At 43.5% G+C, this 27,034-nt stretch overlaps 1 protein-coding gene across 5 annotated transcripts in view; it reads left to right on the plus strand.

The window, feature by feature from the left end:
- The window catches only part of SRFBP1 (serum response factor binding protein 1), a 376,852-nt gene that overhangs the window by 203,019 nt on the left and 146,799 nt on the right, over positions 1 to 27,034 (plus strand). For all 5 annotated transcript variants that reach the window (XM_063964204.1, XM_063964202.1, XM_063964203.1 and 2 more), the window contains one exon: positions 314 to 386. In XM_063964204.1, coding sequence (XP_063820274.1) covers positions 314 to 386 — 73 coding nt within the window. The remainder of the gene's footprint in view (positions 1 to 313; positions 387 to 27,034) is intronic.

Below are 27,034 nucleotides of genomic sequence, written 5' to 3' on the forward strand. Positions count from 1 at the left end.
TAACACAAGTCACAAAAAGCTTTATTCCAGGGAAGCCAAATATATTTTATATTCCCATTTGTGAGTAATCCTTCCCAATCGCATCCATTCTGCAATGGCAGATAAAAGCAGTCCGAGGGCCAAGAAGGCAATCATTATATATCAGCTATGCTACAGTGTCTTATTGCCAAGCACATTTTAAGAACATACGATACACATCTATTAGGCTGCAATACTACTTTTTGTGGTTTGCTTTATTTATTTGTCTTTTTCCCTATAACTGATGTAATTTCTCTTGCACTTATTTCTACTGTTTGTATTTCTGTTCTATCAGGGGGACAGAAGAACTAAAGCTAAAGAATCAGAGAAGGGCACAGCGACTTCTTGAAGAAATTCACACTATTAAGGTAAAAAAACCAAAAGTATTTAGTGTGTACAGTATATAAATGTATATCACACAGTAACTGGTGGCACACGGCACTACACTTAAATAAGAGATTATGTGATAAACCTTATAGGCGTGTGCAAAGTGCAAAGAGCTGTAGAAATCGTAGTCCAGGTATATAGTCAATCGCACACTCCCCTACATAGGGTGGCTGCTAATCTCCAAAAGACCGTTGTTCAGTCAGTCCAAAAATGGATCCGTAGAAAAAGTGAGATATAGCACCTCCTGATGAAGTCCAGCAGTTGGCAAAAGGACAGAATGCCTTGAGGACAACACTGTCACCCTACTGGAGAATGGGACATTAAGAACTGGCTAGTTCTGTGTCAGAAATGCTTTTTGTGATTTTAACTATTGTACGGGCATTTAATTAAATAGTGTAATTGTATTACACCATCGTGTTTGCTCTCTATTCTCTGTAAATCTATATGTGAGTATTCACCTGGAATAAGAGAAAATACCTCCAGGGGAGAATCACTAAATCATTTGCAGAGAGTGTTGCAGTATTGGAGTGGAATACCAGGTGTTTAATAAGAGGAAAATCTCACCTGTGCAATTGAAGTGGTTTTAACCGCCATACTGGGTACACCTTTATTTATTAGGGCAATGGTTTTTAAACTGTGTGCCCAGTCACCCTGGGGTGACTCAGGGTACTTGCAGGGGTGCCCTGTGTTGGTGGTCTAGGACAAATTCAAATTTACAGTCAGTGTAATAGACAGAACTAGGGCTTATGGCTGCCAATCATAAAATGTGGACAATATTGTCCCCCTCACCACCTAAGGATGACCTATAAACACAATTTACTTAATATTTTTTTCCCGGAATTTCTCAATAAGAAAATTTGGCCTAGGGGTGCCGTGAAATAAAATCTGATACTTTAGGGTGTTGTGACCCAAAAAAATATTGGGGAACCACTGCATTAGGGTGTAATCATCTGGTTATGGAACAGAAGTTTCTTTAAATATACTACACTGGGGGAGCTATTTCTCACTTTTTTTTACATATGTATGTATGTACGTTCAGCATTCAGTCACACACTACTTATAATTCACTCTGGCTACAGTTGCAAATCATCTGGAGCATTGGCACTTTTTTAATCCAGTATTTTTCCATGTTTTTGTTAGATTTCTTCTGTGATCTGACTTATTTAGCACATATGCCTGCCAAGCTAAATGTACATTTGTTTAAGAATGAGTGGAGTATTTGCCGTAAGTCCTTAGGAAAAGGAGGACAGTTCCTGTGTTACTAGACTTGTGGATAGCAGAACTTGATGTTGACATCATGCTCTGTCTATAGCCAGTTCTTTATGCATTTTTAAAAGATGTTGTCATTATCCAGTTTATTGCCCAGAACTCAGGAAAATATGTAGCATTTGGAATGAGAGTGCATTGAAGGCAAAATAACGTTCTTGTCTGAAGATAAGAACCACATGTGCTTTCTGAGGCTTTTCCCCTCTGTTTTAATGTAGCAAGAGTCTGCATAATTTTCTTAAATTATTCTTTGTGCATTATCAACCCATGATTATTAAATCGGCTGTCCCACTTTCAGTACCCTTTTTCCCAGCTACCTGTAAATTGTGTTTGTCCCTCACATAAAACCTTTGATTCTAACTTAAATACAACTAGAAAGCACTCATTTAGAGTCCTGCAGACAGTGCATATACAAAGCTACTTCTACACTGCATCATATCGTAGTCTTGACGAGATTTGAATTTCCTGTCCCAGAAGCACAGTAGCCTGGTTCTTAGAAATGTGGTGACAGAAGCATGTTATGGTATGTGGGGGATCATCACTAGTGTAGCAGGCTCGGGGTAGTAGCTTGCCCTGACAACCGGTGACAGCCATGCTTTAGGCACTTAGCTGCTATTGGCAATGGCAACTAGAGGTGTTTTACTACTTATTTATTCAATTTAATTAAGTTTTCTAGAGGTGAATTTCTTATTTATCACACTTTCACTGTAAGATGGTTGGAAACCTTTTCAAGTCTTTAACATATATTTGCATAGGTATCATTCCAGAGAATGTATTCCTCTAAACCAGGGGTTGCCAGACTTTTGGAGTCGGTGATCTACTTTGAAAGCTGAAAAGCTTTTGTGATCTACCTAGGTGGGATAATAGCGCGCGCCGCAGGTGCGTGCCCCCAAAAAAGGGGCGTGGTATAACAAAAAAAGGGACGTAGCCTTGCTGCACAGAGTGTAATGACTGTCTCGCACGAAATAACACATTGGCTCCTACAGGTAAAAACCTCAAACACATGCCCCCACAGTGCCACGTATGACCCTACAGTGCCATGTGCCCACAGTGCCAGATATGCCCCCCACAGCGCCAGACATGCACCTACAGTGCCACATATTGACCCCACGGTGCCAGATACAGACATTCCCCCACAGTGCCATGTGCCCACAGTGCTAGATATGCCCCCACAGTGCCAGATATGCCCCCACAGTGCCAGATACAGATATGACCCCACAGTGCCATGTGCCCACAGTGCTAGATATGCCCCCACAGTGCCAGATACAGATATGTCCCCACTGTGCCATGTGCCCTCAGTGCCAGATATGCCCCCATAGTGCTGCTCACCGTTTTGCTGCTGTGTGGAGCCTCTCCTGCCTGCCGTCCTGCCCCTCAGTCTGGTCTCCGGCGGTGATGGCAGCGTGTATATCTCAAATCAGGCGCCGGTCCGCGAGCTCTGATAACGAACCGGCACCTGATTTGAGCTATACACTCCGCCGTCACTGCCGGAGACCAGACTTAGGGGCAGGGCGGTAGGCAGGAGAGGCGCGCGCTGCGCTCTCCTCGTCTCGTGTGGATGGGCGGCGGATCGCGATCGACTGGTCGCATGGGTCGATCGCGATTGACTGTTTGGCCATCCCTGCTCTAAACCTTCACAAAGCTTTGCTTATAACTGCTATTGCTGCTGCCAAAGATAGAAACAGAATTTGATGGTAGATAAGAACCACTCGCCCATCCAGTCTGCCCTAAACACATGTACACGCACACACTTACACATTAGGGGTTATTTTTGTGTTGGGAGCCAGTTAACCTACAAGTAATTTTTTGGAGAATTGGAGGAAACCGGAATACCTGGAGGAAACGCACGCAAGCACGGGGAGAATACACACACTCCAAACAGTTAAGGACGTGGTGGGAATTGAACCCATGACCTCAGTGCTGTGAGGCAGTAATGCTAACCATTACACCATCCGTACTGGCCAAAGATATCAAAAAATATATAAGAAAATTATTACTTCAGAAACATAAATCAATAGGTGGTAACATTCCCGTATTACCCAGAGCTGAACAGAAAATGTTTATCATTCATATCAGTCCCAGTCTGATTGGAGCTTACTGTCTACATTATCGTCAACACACGTATATACGGTAGGAGTCAATTTAATCAGCAACCAATTCACTTTCAAGTCTAAGAGGTAAATTATTTGAAGCTCTCCCTAATTGCTGCTGCCTACAGAACACAAAAATCTCCCACACTTTCAATAAACAGTACATAAATGTTAAACTCTAAAAATGTTCAAAGGAGATGAATTTATTAAGTTTGTTTTGTTCAGTATTCTTAACCCGTTTTGACCTGGGTGGGTAGTTTTCTGCCCATTTTTCAAGATTTTTTAAGGGATGGCTAATTTTGACCCAATTAAGAGACTTACAAATATGTTTATGGCTGTATGGGTATGTGTAAAAAACTTGCATAAACCTGAAGAGAACATACAAACTACACACGGTAGAGTAATAAAGTATAATTTTTTTCTAGGTGAATATCTTGGGGTTTTTTTAAAAAAGGGAAACAAATTTATCACTCTACTTGGTTGGAATAAACTGCCCTCATTCTGCTACTTCTGCTTTTTTTCATAAGTGAAAAATGCAGCAACATGCAAACATTAAGCATTCAGGGGTATTCTACTGCAGAGAGAAGCACTGTGATTCTTTTCTCTGCACTGAATACCTAAATGGTCTACATGGAGATGTTGCCCATGTGCAGCCACAGCAGCTTTTAACATAGGCAGAGCTCTCCATGCGGACCTCAGAGCATCCCAGCAGACCCAGTTATTACATTCTGCCACTGTCCCTGCATCCTCCTTTCCCTCTTCCTCCTCTGTCTGCAGGACATCATTGTCTTTTTCTCTAACGTCCTAGTGGATGCTGGGGACTCCGTCAGGACCATGGGGAATAGCGGGCTCCGCAGGAGACAGGGCACATCTAAAAAAGCTTTTAGGTCACATGGTGCGTACTGGCTCCTCCCCCTATGACCCTCCTCCAAGCCTCAGTTAGGTTTTTGTGCCCGTCCGAGAGGGTGCAATCTAGGTGGCTCTCTTAAAGAGCTAGTTAGAAAAGTTTTTTTTTAGGTTTCTAATCAGTGTCTCCTGCTGGCGACAGGAGCACTGCAACGAGGGACTTAGGGGAGAGACTTGCAACTCACCTGCCTGCAGGAGGATTGAAGTCTTAGGCTACTGGACACTGAGCTCCAGAGGGAGTCGGAACACAGGTCAGCCTGGGGTTCGTCCCGCAGCCGCGCCGCCGATCCCCCTTACAGACGCTGAAGAACGGCAGAACGGAGGTCCGGAAACAGGCGGCAGAAGACTTCAGTCTTCATAGAGGTAGCGCACAGCACTGCAGCTGTGCGCCATTGTTGCTACACGGCTCACGGATCTCGGTCACGGAGGGTGCAGGGCGCTGCTGGGGGCGCCCTGGGCAGCAATATAGAGTACCTTAGAGGCAAATAAATACATCACATATAGCCATTAAGGCTATATGTATGTATTTAACCCAGGCCAGTTTATTAGAAAAACCGGGAGAAAAGCCCGCCGGAAAAGGGGCGGAGCTTATTCTCCTCAGCACTCGGCGCCATTTTCCTGCACGGCTCCGCTGGTGAGGAAGGCTCCCACGACTCCCCTGCACTGCACTACAGAAACAGGGTAACAAAGAGAGGGGGGGCATAAATTGGCGATATAAATATATATTGAGAGCGCATATATAAAAACAACACCTTCTAGGGTTGTTATATACTGTATAGCGCTTTTGGTGTGTGCTGGCAAACTCTCCCTCTGTCTCCCCAAAGGGCTAGGAGGGTCCTGTCTTCAATAGAGCATTCACTGTGTGGCTGCTGTGTGTGTCGGTACGTGTGTGTCGACATGTATGAGGACGAAGTTGGTGTGGAGGCAGAGCAATTGCCGATGATGGTAATGTCACCCCCTAGGGAGTCGACACCGGAATGGATGGCTTTGGTTATGGAATTACGTGATAATGTCAGCACATTACAAAAGTCAGTTGACGAAATGAGACGCCCGGCAAACCAGTTAGTACCGGTTCAGGCATCTCAGACACCGTCAGGGGCTGTAAAACGTCCCTTACCTCAGTCAGTCGACACGGGTACCGACACAGATGAATCTAGTGTCGACGGTGAGGAAGTAAACGTATTTTCCAATAGGGCCACACGTTATATGATCACGGCAATGAAGGAGGCTTTGCAGCTCTCTGATACTACTGGTACCTCAAAAAGGGGTATTATGTGGGGGGTGAAAAAACTACCTGTATTTTTCCCAGAATCAGAGGAATTGAATGATGTGTGTGATGAAGCGTGGGTTACCCCCGATAGAAAAATGCTAATTTCAAAGAAGTTGTTGGCATTATACCCTTTCCCACCAGAGGTTAGGGCGCGCTGGGAATCACCCCCTAAGGTGGATAAGGCGCTCACACGTTTATCAAAGCAAGTGGCGTTGCCGTCTCCTGATACGGCCGCCCTCAAGGATCCAGCAGATAGGAGGCTGGAAACTACACTGAAGAGTATATACACACATACGGGTGTTATACTGCGACCGGCAATAGCCTCAGCCTGGATGTGCAGTGCTGGGGTAGTGTGGTTGGATTCTCTGACTGAAAATATTGAGACCCTGGATAGGGACAGTATTTTATTGACTCTAGAGCAATTAAAGGATGCTTTTCTTTATATGCGAGATGCTCAGAGGGATGTTTGTACTCTAGCATCAAGAGTAAGTGCGATGTCCATATCTGCTAGAAGAAGTTTATGGACGCGACAGTGGTCAGGTGATGCGGATTCCAAGAGGCATATGGAAGTATTGCCATATAAAGGAGAGGAATTGTTTGGGGTCGGTCTTTCGGACCTGGTGACCACGGCAACTGCCGGCAAATCCACCTTTTTACCTCAGACCCCTTCACAACAGAAAAAGACACCGTCTTTTCAGCCGCAGTCCTTTCGCTCCTATAAAAAGCGACCAAAAGGACAGTCTTATCTGCCGAGAGGCAGAGGAAAGGGTAAGAAAGGGCAGCACGCAGCCCCTGCCCAGGAACAGAAGCCCGCCCCGGCTTCTACAAAGCCATCAGCATGACGCTGGGGCTTTACAAGCGGACCTAGGAACGGTGGGGGGTCGACTCAAGATTTTCAGCAATCAATGGGCTCACTCACAAGTGGACCCGTGGGTCCTGCAGATAATATCTCAGGGTTACATGCTGGAGTTCGAAAGGTTTCCCCCTCGCCGGTTCCTAAAGTCTGCTTTACCAACGTCTCCCTCAGAAAGGACGTCGGTTTTGGAAGCCATTCACAAGCTGTATTCTCAGCAGGTGATAGTCAAGGTACCCCTCCTACAACAGGGAAAGGGGTATTATTCCACACTATTTGTGGTACCGAAGCCGGACGGTTCGGTAAGACCTATTCTAAATCTGAAATCCTTGAACCTGTACATACAGAAATTCAAGTTCAAAATGGAGTCACTCAGAGCAGTGATAGCGAATCTGGAAGACGGGGACTTCATGGTGTCCCTGGACATAAAGGATGCTTATCTGCATGTCCCAATTTACCCCTCACACCAAGGGTATCTCAGGTTCGTGATACAAGACTGTCATTATCAGTTTCAAACGATGCCGTTTGGTTTGTCTACGGCCCCTCGGGTCTTTACCAAGGTAATGACCGAAATGATGGTTCTTCTACGAAGAAAAGGCGTATTAATTATCCCTTACTTGGACGATCTCCTGATAAGGGCAAAGTCCAGAGAACAGCTGGAAGTCGGTGTAGCACTAACCCAGGTAGTGCTCCAGCAACACGGGTGGATTCTGAATCTTCCAAAATCTCAATTGACCCCGACAACTCGTCTGCTGTTCCTGGGAATGATTCTGGACACGGTTCAGAAAAAGGTGTTTCTCCCGGAGGAAAAAGCAAGGGAGTTATCCGAACTTGTCAGGAACCTCCTAAAACCAGGAACGGTGTCAGTACATCAATGCACAAGAGTCCTGGGAAAGATGGTGGCTTCGTACGAAGCGATTCCATTCGGCAGATTCCATGCACGGACATTTCAGTGGGATCTGCTGGACAAATGGTCCGGATCGCATCTGCACATGCATCAGCGGATAGCACTGTCACCAAGAACAAGGTTGTCTCTCCTGTGGTGGCTGCAGACTGCCCATCTGTTAGTGGGCCGCAGATTCGGCATACAGGACTGGGTCCTGGTGACTACGGATGCCAGCCTACGAGGTTGGGGAGCAGTCACAAAGGGAAGAAACTTCCAGGGCGTGTGGTCAAGCCTGGAGACGTCTCTTCACATAAATATACTGGAGCTAAGAGCGATCTACAATGCTCTAAGTCTGGCAAAACCGCTGCTTCAGGGTCAGCCGGTGTTGATCCAGTCCGACAACATCACGGCAGTCGCCCACGTAAACCGACAAGGCGGCACGAGAAGCAGGAGTGCAATGGCAGAAGCGACAAGGATTCTGCGCTGGGCGGAGAATCATGTCATAGCACTGTCAGCAGTGTTCATCCCGGGAGTGGACAACTGGGAAGCAGATTTCCTCAGCAGACACGACCTTCACCCGGGAGAGTGGGGACTTCATCCAGAAGTTTTCCACATGATTGTGAACCGTTGGGAAAAACCAAAGGTAGACATGATGGCGTCTCGCCTCAACAAAAAATTGGACAGGTATTGCGCCAGGTCAAGAGACCCTCAGGCAATAGCTGTGGACGCTCTGGTAACACCGTGGGTGTACCAATCAGTGTATGTGTTCCCTCCTCTGCCTCTCATACCAAAGGTGCTGAGAATTATACGGAAAAGAGGAGTAAGAACGATACTGGTGGCTCCGGACTGGCCAAGGAGAACTTGGTATCCGGAACTTCAAGAGATGCTCACGGAGGATCCGTGGCCTCTACCTCTGAGAAGGGATCTGCTTCAGCAGGGACCTTGTATGTTCCAAGACTTACCGCGTCTGCGTTTGACGGCATGGCGGTTGAACGCCGGATTCTAAAAGAAAAGGGCATTCCAGAGGAAGTTATTCCTACCTTGATTAAGGCTAGGAAGGAAGTGACTGTACAACATTATCACCGCATTTGGCGAAAATATGTTGCGTGGTGTGAGGCCAAGAAGGCTCCAACGGAAGAATTTCAATTGGGTCGATTCTTACATTTCCTGCAAGCAGGATTGTCTATGGGCCTAAAATTGGGGTCTATTAAAGTTCAAATTTCGGCCTTATCAATTTTCTTCCAGAAGGAATTGGCGTCAGTGCCTGAAGTACAAACTTTTGTCAAAGGTGTACTACATATACAACCCCCAATAGTGCCTCCAGTGGCACCGTGGGATTTGAACGTGGTTCTAAATTTTCTCAAATCTCATTGGTTTGAGCCGTTAAAATCGGTAGAATTAAAATACCTTACATGGAAGGTAACCATGCTGTTGGCCCTGGCTTCTGCCAGGAGAGTTTCAGAGTTGGCAGCTTTGTCATACAAGAGCCCATATCTGATATTCCATTCGGACAGGGCAGAATTGAGGACGCGTCCTCAATTTCTCCCTAAGGTGGTTTCGGCATTTCACTTAAACCAGCCTATTGTGGTGCCTGCGGCTACTAGCGACTTGGAGGACTCCAAGTTACTGGACGTTGTCAGAGCATTAAAAATATATATTTCAAGGACAGCTGGAGTCAGAAAAACTGACTCGTTGTTTACATTGTATGCACCCAACAAGATGGGTGCTCCTGCGTCTAAACAGACGATTGCACGTTGGATCTGTAGCACAATCCAACTTGCACATTCTGTGGCAGGCGTGCCACAGCCTAAATCTGTAAAGGCCCACTCCACAAGGAAGGTGGGCTCATCTTGGGCGGCTGCCCGAGGAGTCTCGGCATTACAACTTTGCCGAGCAGCTACGTGGTCAGGGGAGAACACGTTTGTAAAATTTTACAAATTTGATACTCTGGCTACAGAGGACCTGGAGTTTTCTCATTCGGTGCTGCAGAGTCATCCGCACTCTCCCGCCCGTTTGGGAGCTTTGGTATAATCCCCATGGTCCTGATGGAGTCCCCAGCATCCACTAGGACGTTAGAGAAAATAAGAATTTACTTACCGATAATTCTATTTCTCATAGTCCGTAGTGGATGCTGGGCGCCCATCCCAAGTGCGGATTGTCTGCAATACTTGTACATAGTTATTGTTACAAAAATCGGGTTATTATTGTTGTGAGCCATCTTTTTAGAGGCTACTTCGTTTTGTTATCATACTGTTAACTGGATTCAGATCACAAGTTGTATGGTGTGATTGGTGTGGCTGGTATGAGTCTTACCCGGGATTCAAGATCCTTCCTTATTGTGTACGCTCGTCCGGGCACAGTACCTAACTGAGGCTTGGAGGAGGGTCATAGGGGGAGGAGCCAGTACGCACCATGTGACCTAAAAGCTTTTTTAGATGTGCCCTGTCTCCTGCGGAGCCCGCTATTCCCCATGGTCCTGACGGAGTCCCCAGCATCCACTACGGACTATGAGAAATAGAATTATCGGTAAGTAAATTCTTATTTTCTTGTCCCTAAACAATTTTATTACAAGTAACAGCCAATCCTGGTATAACGGCCCCCTACTGAGGCAACAGCATTCAGCAGATATTTTGTTCTAATGAAAAGCAAGATTCTTTTATATTCTTAGAATATACTGCACCCTTTGCAGCAAGCAAGTGAGTGAACCCGTACCTTGCTTGTGGAATGAAGGACAAGTAGCAAGGCACAATGCCTCTAAAGGGGATGGCTATGGTAAAGAGGTGTAATGCCTTTGTGCTGCATGGTAGAGTTTGGAGGGTCCCCTAATAAAGACCCTTACCTAATTACTACATGGCTAATTATAAGAATTTAGTTAATATGGCACACCAAGAATAAGGTTGGGTTCCCCTGATCTACATCATAATATCCCATTTTTAGAAATTAGTTCTTTCATTTAATATTTGTTCTTTCTAGCTTGTTGTTAGACTGTTACTTTTCCAACATGTGTATATTGTTATAATGGTATGTGACACATTAATTGGAACATCCTATCTAATCGCTCCTTCAGTGTTCACTTCTATCAATCCACCTCCTCTTCGCTACCTCTTTCAGTTGGAGTACCACAAGGCTCGGTCTTAGGTCCTCTGCTTTTTTCAATCTATACCTCATCTCTTGGTAAACTAATCAGCTCTTTTAGATTTCAGTATCATCTGTACACAGATGATACTCAAATCTACCTATCCTCCCCAGATTTGTCACCATCTGTATTGGTTAGGGTCACTGAATGCCTTCCTGCTATTTCATCTTGGATGTCATCTTGCCACCTCAAACTTAATATTTCCAAAACAGACCTACTTATATTTCCATCGGCCATTAGTAGTTACCAACCTGATATCTCTATCACTGTTGAGAATTTAACAATCAATCCACAAGCTCGCTGCCTAGGTGTCATACTTGACTCAGAACTGTCCTTTGCTCCCCACATTCAATTTGTCTCAAGATCATGTTACATGCATCTAAAAAACATCCAAAATACGACCATACCTTACACAAGACACTGCAAAAACTCTAATCCATGCTCTAATTATCTCCTGCATTGATTATTGCAATAGTCTTCGTACTGGTCTTACCAAAAAGAGACTCTCACCACTACAATCCATTCTGAATGTAGCTGCGAGGCTAATCATCCTTGCTAGACGTTCATCGTCTGCAGATCCACTCTGTCAGTCCCTCCATTGGTTACCTGTATTCTATCGTATTAAATATAAAATACTTTTACTCACACATAAGGCCATTAACCATACTACACCAATGTACATCTCTTCGCTCATCTCAAAATATCTCCCAACCCAACCTCTCCGCTCTTCACAAGATCTACGTCTCTCATCCACACTCATTACTTGCTGCCATGCACGATTGCAGGACTTTCTTCGGGCTGCACCCACTCTGTAGAATGCCCTACCACGCACAATAAGACTCTCCCCTAGTCTCCAAACCTTCAAACGTTCCCTGAAAACTCACCTCTTCAGGCTAGCTTATCACATTCCAGAACTGCTCACTCAACCTTCATAAGCTTTCCTATCCGATTATATCCCCACTGTACAGTCCGCACATATCCTCCACATATTTTCTCTTTCTTCACTTTCCCTTCTTTCTGACCATTGTTCGTCATTGCTGTGATGTGATATCATGCAACCCACCTAGAATCTTTCCAATCCGGTGGACAAATATGCAAAATAGATAGCACCTATCCTTGTGTATCCATGCCTATTTCCCATAGATTGTAAGCTTGCGAGCAGGGCCTTCCTACCTCTATGACTGTTTGTTTATTACCCAGTTTTGTTTTATCATTGTGTCCAATTGTAAAGCGCAACGGAATTTGCTGTGCTATATGAGAAACTGTTAATAAATAATAAACACCCTTGCAAAGAAAAATGTAGCAAATGCTCATTATTTGCTTGATAGTGAACATACAGGGTCTGATGCAGAATTGTTTGCAAATGTGCGTAAATTGCGCATAACTTATTTCCACCCATATGTACATATGTCTGCATCGGCCGTGTGCACAATGATAATACACCAGGTCATCTCCCTCGTCAGTGTGTACAGTATGTGCGCATGCCCTCTAGCAGTTGCGAAGGATAAGCCTTATTACAGGCATATATGTGTATGTGCTACATGAGCCACATTTACATGAACTTCCTACGGGCCTACTTCAGACCACACCTCTCTAGTCGTAAGGAGTTACATTACAAGTAAGAGATGCACACATCTGTATTGAACATATGCGTTGGTCCGCAGAGCGCTTTCACTCAAGTTACACTACACAAACAATCATTTACCAAAATCATTCCCCAGACTTGTAGTTAAACCCTTTGGTATATGCACCTAGTGGTTCAGTACAAATAAAATAATTTATCAAGCCAGAATGCACGTACCATTGTAGCCTATTGCCTATATTACTCTTGCTGCAGAAGTGTAAACAGCTTCCGCTCTTATTAATTTCTAAGTGCAGATATCTTTATTAACCATTATTTATATCCCGTACAGTACATCTATTTTGCTGCTTTTGCAGAGTACAGTATATGTAATTATTCACATAATACCCTGTCCCTGTAGAGTTTACAGTCTACATCAGAGGTTCTCAAACTCGGTCCTCGGGGGCCCACACAGTGCATGTTTTGCAGGTCTCCTCACAGAATCGCAAGTGAAATAATTAGCTCCACCTGTGGACCTTTTAAAATGTGTCAGTGAGTAATTAATACACCTGTGCACCTGCTGGGTTACCTGCAAAACATGCACTGTGTGGGCTCCCGAGGACCAAGTTTGAGAACCTCTGGTCTACATGTACTCAAACAGACACACTAGGGTTGTTTTATTTAATTTTTGTGTCAGGAGCCTATCAGACTACCAGTATGTGTCTAATTGTGGGAGGAAACCCATTCAAACATGGGGAGAGCATGCAAACTCCTCACAGATAGGGCCTTAGTGGCAGTCAAACCCTAGACCTCAGTGTGTATGTATAAAATGGCTTTTGCCTACACGGTTACAGAAAATCCAGTAAGGTTAAGAGATTTCAGTTATTCCCTAAAAATAAACTCTCTTGTACTGTCTGCATGCAGTAACACCTATGTGCTATACACTCACACAGGTATCTCAAATGCTGACCCTTCACTCCCATCATCTCTGGTCCTGGCGTATCTATTTGAAAGCAAGCACAGGAGCAGCACTATGACACTCAATATTCCCTTGCTGCAAGTCTTGGCTTATTCTGTAAGATGTGCCCAAGAGACAGAACTTTAAACTTAGTTGCTACCATGTCTTCACTACACTACTGTAGGTATATTGAGCAACCAGGCCCCAGGTACAGAGAGAGATACTATAGGATCTGTTGTATAGATTACTATGTACAAACCTTTTCACTGTGTACAGGGAATAGGTATTAAATAGTTACTCCTTAGTTGTAGGTCGAAATCTCTTTTAAAGGTTCATTAAATGAAGTAAAATAGAGGAAAACAAAACACCTAATGGTATTATTGTTTTGTATTACTCATAGGACAGTTCTTGACCACTGGGTTAAAGCCAGAAGAACATTTTGTTTGTGACGAGCTTTCCACAGCACTTATTACACAATTGTGGTTTGGCAGACCCAGTGGTCTGTGAGCATGTATCTTTTCCAAGTGTGCGATAATTATGGTACAGGAAAATGCGTTTCATTTTAGCTTGATTCAGTACCCAAAATCTCTCTCTTCATCTGCACATATTTAGTTTTTAGGCTAATCAACAGCAGAAGCTTCCAAACAAAAATAGATACTTTTCTCAGTTCAGAAGTAGGAACAGCATCGAGCAATTCCATATTCACTTCATAACATCCAAATGAGGTCTTGTAAAAAGGTCGTTTTCATATTAGCCATAAAATATGGCACAACCATATTTTATGGTTAGTATGAAAACTACCTTTTTACAAGACCTCATTTGGATGTTTGTTATCTAATGCATCCATAAAAAATAAAAACTTTATTTCCATCATTAAATTTAATACTGTGAGCAGAGGGTATTTGTAGTAATTAATGAATGGTATTGTCGTCCTGATACAGGATTATTGCAGTTCTTTTGGGTTGATAGGGGAAGCCTATAAATTACATTATGTGAATGACCGGAGATCCTGTGCTCCAAGAGAGAGATGGTTTCTTAGCAACCCATTGTTGGTTGATGAAAGAGAACCATCTTCAGCTGCCACAATTACATTAAGTACATATATGTAGGGATAGAAGAGTGTGGCACCAGGCCTCATAGTAAAGAGGCCCCTCCGATGTTCTTAAAGGGGCATAGGGGAGTTCCGCCAGCATCTGGAGATGCAACCGATGTCTTTATGGTGAATAGTAATGCAGTTTTTGGGACATAAATTTAATAAATGTATGGTACAGATATGTCCTCATACATCTTTGTTGCAGTCATGCCAAACAGCCCCCCTTGGCATGCCATGTTGCGTGAGAATCTTCTAGCGTCTGGCATTTTTTTTTTTTTTTGCTTTTAGTTGTTGAAAATGTGTCTTGGTCGCAACACAATGCAACTAGGACACACAGGGAGACTGTGCTGATTAATGTGATATGACACTTGTGAATCTGTGTGCGACTGAGTCTCTGAATCTGTGTCTCTACAATATAGCAGCTGCAGCTTTTTTCCAGTGCAGGGTTTGTTCTGATCCGTATACAGATTTAGTCACACACAACATACAAGTGTCATATATCAAATTAATCCGCACAATCTCCGCGTGCATCCTAGTCATGTTGCGACCAAGACGCATTTTCAGCAGAAAAAGATGCCCGATGTTAGCAGAGTTGCATGGGACCTTGCGGCTCACTCATGTTAGGCTTTTTGTGCTGCTAGATGTATGCGACACATCTGTATTTACATTCACTGTCCTAAAACTGGATAACCAATAATATTGACAAATATCATAATCAGAGAGGAGGAATTTTTTTTCTTGTTTACTGATAACATAGTAATAATTCCCAAATATCAAGAAGCAGATGAAAAAAATAAGTTTTCCCTGGTGTATTGTCTTGAATAGATGTACAGGTTGAGTATCCCATATCCAAATATTCCGAAATACGGAATTTCTTGAGTGAGACTGATATAGTGAACCCTTTGTTTTCTGATGGCTCAATGTATACAAACTTTGTTTCATACACAAAATAATTAAAGATATTGTATTAAATGACCTTCAAGCTGTGTGTATAAGGTATATATGAAACATAAATGAATTGTGTATATGTACACAAACTTTATTTAATGCACAAAGTTATTAAAAATATTGGCTAAAATACCTTCAGGCTGTGTGTATAAGGTGTATATGAAATATAAATGCATTCTGTGCTTAGACTTGCGTCCCATCGCCATGATATGTCATTATGGTATGCAATTATTCCAAAATACGGAAGAATCAGATACCCAAAATTCCTCTGGTCCCAAGCATTTTGGATATGGGATACTCAACCTGTATCATTTAGCCAGGTCATAAAATCATAACATACTTTTTCTTCAGAAAGTTATAATAACCATTTTTGTTTTTTGTGTGGACTAAGCTAATTTTTTTAAGCATACTAACTACTATCAGGCCAGTTATAAGCCACACAATTACAGGTGCTCAAGTGAGTATAATCGTATATCAGCGATTGATTCCATAAATCCTAATGTTACTAAACTCATTTTGACTGTGTTCATGCCCTGAATCTAGGGAAGCCAATCCCGGGTATCTGGATTGAAAAATAATAAATCCCAGGATACCCGTGACTGGGTTGAAGATTTTAAAATTAAAATCTTCAATGCAAACACACAGCCCACAGAACTACTCACCATCTTCTGGGAGTACGGACAGGTTCATTTGCTGCAGGTGGTGGGCGGCAGCACGGACGGCTGGCGTCAGACTACGCAGCATGACCTCTGACTTCACGTCACACTACGCAGTGCACACAGCTGGGGGAGCACGGGAGGAGGGAGATGGGCAGCGTCTGAGCCTCCTGGGGGCGCCCAACGCTGCCTGGCATTGAAAAAACAAGGGTCTTTCTAATCCCGAAATCCCTAGGATTGGAAGCTCCAATCCCGTGATTGAATCCCGGCCAATTTTAGGCCTAAATCCGGGGATCCCGCCAATCCTGATCCCGGGATTGGCCACCGTACCTGAATCATTGGATACATGTTTATATGCTTATTTGGAATGTTACCACCAGAAAAGTAGCATAAATGTCTCTAGATAGAAAGCTTTGAAAGGCTTAACCTGGGTCCTTTCTCTGTCTGAAAGGGTCAAACCAGGTCCAAAGTCCCGGGTCCTCGATTATGGTTGCGACCAGGGTTGAAGCTTTGGCATATTTGACCTGGATGGACCCTTTCACACAGAGAAAGGACCTGGGTTGAACAGGCTTGCCCCGGCAAATTACCAGGTCAAAATCTCTCTGTGAAAAGGATATAATTGATTAATTTTCCGATTACAATTTTAGCGTTGGTTAACATACCAAATTGCATAGTGTTATTTAGAGCAGGATCTTTGCTTTTTTCCCCCGATTTTGGCCTATTTGCAGGTTAATAAATCACAGAGGAGGTCCTCTCTCAAACTATGTAGACCAGTGTCAAACATTTGAAATTACTGAAAAGAAAACTAGGAGATATTGCTGCTTATAACAAAAATTACAAATATACGAAGGCTCTAATATTAACATGAGGGGTCTGGAATAAGGGCCTAATTCAGACCTGATCGCTGGGCTGCTAATTTTGTTGTCCTGCGATCAGATAGTCGCTGCCCAAGGGGGAGTGTAAATACAGCCCGTGCAAGTGTGCGATCAGATGTGTACGCCGGTTTTTCCAGTGTGTGCAGTCTGTGCGCAGCCCAGGACTTACTTCTACAGTGCGAAAAGAACAGGCTGAACGAGTCCGGAGCTGCTTGGGCACGCCTGCGTTTTTCCTGACACTCCCAGAAAATGCCCAGTTACCACCCACAAATGGCCTCTTCCTGTCAATCAGCTTGCAAGTGGCTGTGCAATAAAAATTTTGGCACCAGCTTGTCGCTGTTTGGTGAAAAGCGTGCGCAGTGCGGTGCATACGCATGAGCAGTCAATCTATAATCGCCAGCGATCAGGTCTGAATCGGGATTCAGACAGCGATCAGGTCTGAATCGGGCACTGAGTTTCCAGATACACAGTAAGTATTATATTTACAAAGTAAATATTCCAGCTTTTCAAAGTATTCGTCAGAGGAGTCTATGCAAAGTTGCATGCTCTCAAACCACTTCATGAAACAGCAGGACCAGTTCGAAGCAGGCATGTGTACTGAAGGTCTCCACTGTAGCTTCTAGTGACTCAAAACGAATCCAACTAATCTTGTGCTTGATTTGTGGGAACACAAAGAAGTTGCGAATGACCTAGATGTATTTATGGGCCAGAAAATACACCACTTTCCTGGACTTGTGGGTAAGTGCATTGTCGTAATAGAGAAAGTCACAGAAGCGTAAATTCTTGGGAGGTTTCCAGCATTTGCGGCAGGCATTTGTTGGATTACCAGTCCCCAGTGACTGTGCACTGCTGCACGAATGGTACGGTAGCTACATGACCAGTCTTGGCCACAGAAACAGCCACTATCTGCTTGGCTGCACTGCTCTCACGTCGGAACTTCTGTGGACCCCAACTGGGGTCTGTTGGGCAGACTTTTGTTTGGTATTGGGGTCGAAACGGTAGATTCAGGATTCATCACCACTAATGATCTCACAGTTGAGATCTGTCATCAAACCTGTTGAGTGACTGTCATCAAACCTGGCCACTATGTTGCGGTACCAAGTCATCCAAACTTCCGGCTCCTGAGTCAGCTGATGGGGCACCCAGCGTGCAGAAACCTTGCTCAGGCCAAGTGGATGGATCCGGATAAGATGCCTAGCTCTTTCTCTGACTGGGCCATGGTCACCCTGGCATCCACCTCAACTGTGGCCCGCACTGCAGCCACTTTGTCCTCTGTGATGGCGGACAGGGGTCGGCCGCAGAGCTCTTTGTCTTCCAGGGACAGTGAAGGAAGTAAACATGCTGACTTCTTTGGTGTGCTGTACTGCTTATATACGTTTCTGTGCCTTGACATTTCACAAGAACGTTTGTTAGAGATTACAGTTCACAACCAGACAGTCAGATTGTCTACTTTACCCATGCACTGCACATCTGGAAACTTATTGCACACCCCTATATTTAGACAAATCAGAATAGCAGCTCTCCATGGCTTGAATAATGTATGACAATGTCAAATTAGATGTCTCCACCAGTATCTATATATACATTATATTGATGAGATCAAGGTAGGAGTGTCCTCTTCTGGAGTAGATGGGCACTTTCAAACACACAGCAGCCAGTAAACAGAACACCAGTCCTGGGCTATAACTAAACAACAGATTAGTAAGACCTAGTGCCTCTCAGAAATATAGGCATATACACAGTACTCATGGTCAGAAAATCACAGTACTGGGGCAGATGTATTAAGCCTGGAGAAGGCATAAAGAAGTGATAAATGCTAAGTGATAACGCACCAGCCAATCAGCTCCAATATGTAAATTGACAGTTATGAGCTGATTGGCTGGTGCGTTTTGTCACCTTGCACTTATCACCACTTTATTACTTCTTTATGCCTTCTCCATTCTTAATACTTCTGCCCCGCCTAGTGTCTAACAGGCCTGCTACATGTTCACCCAGGTAGTGAGACCTGACTAAAGCCCTGACACACCTTTTATCTGCTTTTTACAGGTGCAGGTACTACTGTAATTAGTCTGATCTTTGGCTGAAGACCTGATATGGGTCTAATGGATGGAGCCTGCCCTCATTCTCTGCCCATAACCCCAGGGACAGTTAACCAGCTTTTAGTAACCCCAAATATCTATCCAGTCTGTTTTGCAATCACAGACATTTTACTGGGGTTTTAAACCATACACGTCAGAAATCTGGGACAAATACCTCTCCCGTATAACACACACACACATGTATATATATCACATATAGCCCTGATCACCAAGGAAATGCTGTGGGTCATTGTACAGTATGAAGAGGCAAGGTAGAATATTACATATCATTTAGTATATAGAAGTTATCAGATAACTGTTATCACAGTTGTTATCAAGTCAGTAGAATTGCCTGATTTGTGTTTATTATTACTCGGTATCTGGTCTTGTATTTTTCTGTTCTCTCTACATTTTGAAGAGGGAATCCTGGAGGTATAGCAGATTTAGTAGCATGTAGTCACTGAATTTGAATGAGACCTTTAATTCCTGAGTTAATGGAAACCAGCTATGTCACCCATGTGCTTGGCCAGCTACTGTGCTGCTAATTAGAGGGGACAATTCTATTTTAGCTTACCATGTTGGCCTTTGTGGTTTGTAATAGCAGATGGGTAAAGCTATCCTGTTTGCGTGCAGCTGGAAATAAGAGGTATGAAGGTAGTAGTTATTCATTTGGTTTGTTAAGTAAATGGTTTGACGTCATCCCTTAAAATTTTATATTTTAAGAGCATAGTCTTCCCTCTAGTGCTTTCTCAGTCGTCACCAAAAAAGTACAGCAGATGCCTTCAGTTTCCCCACATCTGGCTTTTCCAAGCGGATGCTACAGTGTTGCTGGATTGCACATATTTTTTGTGTTATATAATGTCCTTATTTGGGCACCAAAGCACAATAATTATATCCATAAAAGAGTGTTTAGTGCTTATGGTCTGACATGAAAGGTTCCCAAGCACTGCATTGTAATGTAGTATTGTGGTACAGGTTGAGTATCCCATATCCAAATATTCCGAAATACGGAATATTCCAAAATACGGACTTTTTTGAGTGAGAGTGAGATAGTGAAACCTTTGTTTTTTGATGGCTCAATGCACACAAACTTTGTTTAATACACAAAGTTATTACAGGTTGAGTATCCCATATCCAAATATTCCGAAATACGGAATATTCCGAAATACGGACTTTTTTGACTGAGAGTGAGATAGTGAAAACTTTGTTTTTTGATGGCTCAATGTACACAAACTTTGTTTAATACACAAAGTTATTAAAGTTATTGTATTAAATGACCTTCAGGCTGTGTGTATAAGGTGTATATGAAACATAAATGAATTGTGTGAATGTAGACACACTTTGTTTAATGCACAAAGTTACAAAAAATATTGTCTAAAATGACCTTCCTGCTGTGTGTATAAGGTGTATATGTAACATAAATGTATTCTGTGCTTAGATTTAGGTCCCATCACCATGATATCTCATTATGGTATGCAATTATTCCAAAATACGGAAAAATCCCATATCCAAAATACCTCTGGTCCCAAGCATTTTGGATAAGGGATACTCAACCTGTAATAATATTGTATTAAATTACCTTCAGGCTGTGTATATAAGGTGTATATGAAACATAAATGAAATATGTGAATGTAGACACACTTTGTTTAATGCACAAAGTTATAAAAAATATTGGCTAAAATTACCTTCAGGCTGTGTGTTTAGGGTGTTTATGTAACATAAATGCATTCTGTGCTTAGATTTAGGTCCCATTATCATAAGATCTCATTATGGTATGCAATTATTCCAAAATACGGAAAAATCCGATATCCAAAATACCTCCGGTCCCAAGCATTTTGGATAAGGGATACTCAACCTGTAATATGGAATGGCCAGCCTCTATAAAATGAAACATTAACGCAAAAACAAAGCTTTTTTTTCTCCAAAATGTAATTAAATAATTACTGTTCCAATTGAGAAGACAATAAGTTGGTGACTGCGGTCTCTTCTGTTGTATACATCTCTAACAATCCTCTCTTGAACCACACCCACTATCTGATTTGTGTAGTCTACCATATAAAATTGATAGTAAATTAGATTAATATTATGCCAGCATAGTGCTGGGAGACTGCCCATCCGAAGAGGAAGAGCTGGTGCATTCATAGTAAATTGCATGTTCGATCTTCTAAAGAAGTAGTCATTTTTTAAGATGTTAATGACCTTTTGTGATCATTTTAGGTTCTGACAACAGTCATGTTCTAGTGGCCACTTCCAGCTTAGTTTCTGTGTTTACATTCAGACCCTTTTAAATGATATCTTCACCCAAATGTTCTTTGTCCTTAATAACCTCCATTATACTTAGTAGAACATTGAGGCTCTCATTTCCAAGAACCAGTGAGAAATTACCATTTCCAACGACGTCAGATTAGAGTAGCTCTTGAACTGTGTGCATCCTGAACATGAGGTCTTCTCCTTTTAACTAGTGGGTTGTTTAAGAAATGATTAAGCACTGTTAGTAAAATATTTCCTCTGTAATTCTAATAGTGGTTCTGATCAAATTACCTTTACCATTCACAAATTCACAGAGTTTGCTTCATGGTCATCGAAATTGGCTGGGGCGAAGCAGATTGGGTTGCTGCTGATGTGTATGTCTATTTACAATGATCTAAATGTCACGAAGTGGTTAGGGTCAGTGGGTCTAGACTTCCCCAAAGTTTTATTGAATTGTGTAGTATTGTTCCAGACTGTCCCCTCTACTTTAGTAGATACTGCTTAATGTACATATATTCTATATCCATTTCTGGTATTCTGAAACTATTGTCATCAAAGACTCTTCGTACAGTACTTTCAATATCGTGATTGGTCTACATCTACAGTTCTGAAGTGAATTCAGTATCGTATATACTAGCGCACTTAGATATTTTTCATTTTTATGCACATATATTCTTATTATCAACACACGTTTCTCATTGCTAAAGACCTTCTCAGTTTATCCAACTTGCTGAAAGCACGGGAGAATTGTATGTTCTCAAAAGTGCAGTCTACACACTGTTAGTTCCATGATGAGTTGTTACTGTACTGTGGTAAGTAACAGCAGTTAAATAAGGTTGTAATTGTCACCAGTACCGTACAATAACACATCTGGGTTCCAGCACTTATTCACAACACAATGCCTGCTGTGGCAGTGATCGCACTGGAGGGGATGTGAACTGTGAGCTTAATGAAGGTGGAAAATGATGTGCGGTATGGTCCTGGTTCTGACCACATGGGAGAATCTCCTGCTGAACAAAAATATTAGTGAAATACTGACGCTGGAATGTAATTGGAACCATCCACTTAATAAGATTTTAATTAGGAGTTTACTTTAAAATGCTTAGAGTGAAGAAATCTGTAATATGAACTAGCTTGACTTTTTATAATACTGTTTTCATATAGCACAGTAGCTAGTTTCTACCAGCTGGGTCCATTACTGTGGACACGTACTCAAATTATAGTCTTTAAAAGTATTTCTGGCATTCTCTGAACAATGCAGCCACAATGTAAAATGAGCACAGCTTTAGTAGTAATACCAAAAGACATTCATCTCTGTTGTCTCTTCGTTTTGTTTATATGTTACTTACATTGTCATGTGGCCTTTAAAAGGAAAGCTAAAAAGTGCGAACACCACTGCTCAAATGCTTAGAGTTTTGTCCAAATGCACCTGGTTCCCAGAAGAGTGTATGGGTTTGTGGATATGATGGAGGTATCTGATGGGAAAAAATCTTAGCACTGCTTGATGGTAGGAGTTTGTCATTACAGGGACAACCTTACTTATTAGAAATTAGTATGCCAACCTTTGCACCTTCACAGAGCAGACTCACAACTGATTGTATGCCTGGTATCAGCCCAGTAGTAGTTCTTACACCCCAAAAAATAAAAGTACATAAAAAAAATCCAAAGTCTACACACATGTGTTGAAGAACAGGTCCACTCTTGAAACGAGTTTACTACTTCTATGTTTTGATCAATGCACACACATTTACTGTAAGTGGTGCTCAAATGGCATATGGTATTAACATGCAGTACAAGATAATGTAATGCAGGGCTGGCCAAACCAGTCCTCAAGATCTACCAACATTTCACATTTTCCAGACCACCTAGCTGGTGCACAGGTGTAGTTATTACTAATTAAGATGTGCTGCATTCATTCCTTACTACAGATCTCCAGGAGTCCTTGAAAGCATGAACTGTTGGTAGATCTCGAGGACCGGTTTGGCCAACCCTGTTGTAATGTGATAAAGGGTTGAAGAGGGTCATTCAGGAGGAAAAGCCTTTTTCTCCACACTTTTATTATTATCATTATTATTATTATTATTATCCTTTATTTCTCATACGTCCTAGAGGATACTGGGGTCCACTTCAGTACCATGGGGGTTATAGATGGGCACGCTAAGACTTTTCAAAGTGTGTGAACTGGCTCCTCCCTCTATGCCCCTCCTCCAGACCTCAGTTTTTAGAAATGTGCCCAGGCAGATTGGATGCACTCTAGGGGAGCTCTACTGAGTTTCTCTGAAAAGACTTATGTTAGGTTTTTTATTTTCAGGGAGGACTGCTGACAACAGTCTCCCTGCTTCGTGGGACTGAGGGGGCAGAAGTAGGAACCAACTTCCTAAAGAGTTTCATGGCTCTGCTTCTGGCTGACAGGACACCATTAGCTCCTGAAGGGTACTGAACACTAGCTGTGCCTAGATGCTCACTCCCACAGCACGCCGTCACCCCCCTTGCAGAGCCAGAAGTAAGAAGATAGGTGAGTGTTAGAAGAGAGATCTTCAATCAAGGTGACGGCTAAAGGTACCGCGCGGCTGGCGGGAGCGCAGTGCGCCATACTGCCCACACAACACAGGCAGTGCAGGGCGCGGGGAAAGGGGGGCGCCCTGGGCAGCATTAAACCTTATAAAACTGGTAGAAAAAGGGCATAAGATGCCGAGGCACAGCCCTACCCCCGCCAGTATAAATATAGTTATCAGAATCTCTAAGGAGAAACGCGCCATTGCGGGGTCGGAGCTTCCTCCTCTGTCAGCCAGCACACTGCTCAGCGCCATTTTCTCTCTCTGCTCAGGCTGCAGAGACAACGCTGGTCCTCCTCCACTACTGAATACAAGTATCAGGGTGCAAAACAAGGGGGGGGGCACAGTGATATTGGTGCTTTAAATTGTGTATTTACATTATAAAAAAGTGCTGCATGTCAGTGGGCATTTTATGTTTCACAGGCATTGTGTTACTGGCGCTGGGTCTGTGAACTGGCTGCTCCTGTGTCCTTCTGACAGATTTTACTGTGGGTCTGTCCCCTATAAGCCCCGGAGTGTCTGTGGGTGTTTGTGCACGTGTGTGACATGTCTGAGGCAGGGAGTTCTTCCCCTGAGGGAGCCATTTTAGGGACACAGAGTTGTAATGTGGTGGCGCTGCCGGCACACCACGAGCCTGAATGGGTGAAAGAAATACGTGATAGTGTGAATCATATCAGTAGGAGATTAGATAAGTCTGAGTCTCATGCAGAAAGCTGAAGAAAATCAGTGGAAAATGTGATTTTTCAGGGTTCTGTTTTCTCATCCGCAAGCGACCCCTCTGGGTCACATAAGAGACCGTTTGCAAACATTGTACATACTGATACCGACACGGACTCTGAGTCTTGTGTCGACGATAGTGATTCCAGGGGGATAGATCCTAAATTGGCAAAAAACATACAATATATGATTGTTGCTATAAAGGAGGTCTTAGAAGTTACAGAAGCCCCTACTGTACCTCAGGAGAAGGCTTATTTCTATAAGGAAAAGAAATGTAAGGTAACTTTCCCTCCTTCCCACGAGCTAAACTCTTTTTGAGGGAGTTTGGGTGAATCCTGAAAAGAAATTTCATATTCCCAAAAGGATTCAGATTGCTTATCCTTTTTCCTTAGAGGACAGGAAAAGATGGGAGTCACCCCGGTGTTAGACAGTGCACTGTCAAGGTTAACAAAAAAGGTGATTTTCCCTGCACCTGGGACAACTTCACTAAAGGAGCCGGCAGACCGCAAAATGGAGACTACGTTAAAATCTATTTATGTGGCTAATGGTACGCTGCTCAGACCCTCCATTGCTTGCGCGTGGGTGAGTCATGCTGTTAAAAAATGGTCAGATAACCTGTCATCGGAAATTGACACGATTGATAGACGAGATACTCCTAACGTTAGGTAATATCAAAGACGCTGCCGCATACATGCTAGAAGCTATGAAGGATATGGGACTCTTGAGTTCAACAGCCGCTACCATGGCAGCATCGGCTCGGAGGGCGTTGTGGATTCGCCAGTGGAATGCTGATGCAGATTCCAAAAGAAATATGGAGGCTCTTCCGTATAAAGGTGAGGCCTTATTTGGTGATGGGCTGGATGCGTTAGTCTCGGCGGCTACCGCGGGTAAGTCGACATTCTTGCCTTATGCTCCTGCACCGGCAAAAAAGACACATCACTCTCACATGCAGTCCTTTCGGCCCAACAAATACAAAAAGGCCAAAGGTTCCCCCTTCTTTGCAGGTAGGGGAAGGGGAAAAGGAAAGAAATCCGCAGCGTCTCCAGGATCCCAGGAGCAGAAGTCAACCCCTACTTCTGCCAAATCTGCAGCATGATGCTGGGGCTCCCTTGCAGGAGTCCGCTCGGGTGGGAGCACGTCTGAAACTTTTCAGTCAAATTTGGATTCAATCTACCCTGGACCCATGGGTCTTACAAATAGTGTCCCATGGGTACAAACTGGAGTTTCAAGACGTCCCCCCATGCCGATTTTTAAAATTGACCTTGCCAGCTTCTCTTACAGAAAGAGAGGCAGTAACAACGGCAATTCAAAAATTATGTCAGGATCAGGTCATTGTCCTGGTACCCTTGTCACAGCAAGGAGAAGGGTCTTATTCAAGCCTCTTCGTAGTTCCGAAGCCGGACGGCTTGGTCAGACCGATTTTAAACCTAAAAAATCTGAATCTCTACCTGAAAAGTTTCAAGTTCAAGATGGAATCCCTGAGGGCAGTCAGTTCCAGTCTGGAGGAGGGGGACTTCATGGTGTCAGTAGATATAAAGGATGCTTACTTGCATGTTCCCATTTATCCTCCTCACCAAGCTTATCTGAAATTCGCAGTACAGGATTGCCATTACCAGTTCCAGACGTTGCATTTCGGTCTCTCCACGGCACCGAGGGTATTCACCAAGGTGATGGCGGAGATGATGGTCCTCCGTCAAAAAGGAGTCAATTTAATTCCTTATCTGGACGATCTCCTCATAAAAGTAAGATCCAGGGAACAGTTGGTGCAGAACATCGCACTCTCCCTGTAAATGCTCCAACAATACGGTTGGATCATGAATTTTTCAAAATCGCAGCTGGAACCAACGACAAGATTGTCCTTTTTAGGGATAATTCTGGACACAGAAGTACAGAGAGTATTTCTTCCAGTGGAAAAGGCTCTGGAAATCCATAAAATGGTCAAACAAATATTGAAACCAACAAGCGTGTCGATCCATCAATGCATTCGGTAGTTGGGGAAAATGGTAGCAGCCTACGAGGCCATACAGTTTGGCAGATTTCATGCCAGAGTATTCCAGTGGGACCTGTTGGACAAGTGGTCAGGATCCCACCTACACATGCACCGGAAAATAATCTTACCCCCAAAGCCAGGATTTCGCTCCTGTGGTGGGTACACAGTTCTCACCTATTAGAGGGACGCAGGTTCGGGATTCAGGACTGGGTCCTGGTAACCACGGATGCAAGTCTCCGAGGCTGGGGAGCTGTCACACAGGGGGAAAGCTTCCAAGGAAAATGGTCAAGTCAGGAAGCCTGCCTTCACATAAACATTCTGGAATTGAAGGCCATTTACAACGGCCTTCTACAAGCGGTACATCTTCTTCAAGATCATCCCCTGCAGATCCAGTCGGACAGTGTAACAGCAGTCGCGTACATAAACAGGCAAGGCGGAACGATAAGCAGAGCGGCAATGGCAGATGTGACAAGGATTCTCCTCTGGGCAGAAAGACATGTAAGAGCTCTGTCAGCAATTTTCATTCCGGGAGTGGACAACT

Source organism: Pseudophryne corroboree, chromosome 1 (assembly GCF_028390025.1).
Source record: "Pseudophryne corroboree isolate aPseCor3 chromosome 1, aPseCor3.hap2, whole genome shotgun sequence".
Taxonomy (NCBI): domain Eukaryota; kingdom Metazoa; phylum Chordata; class Amphibia; order Anura; family Myobatrachidae; genus Pseudophryne; species Pseudophryne corroboree.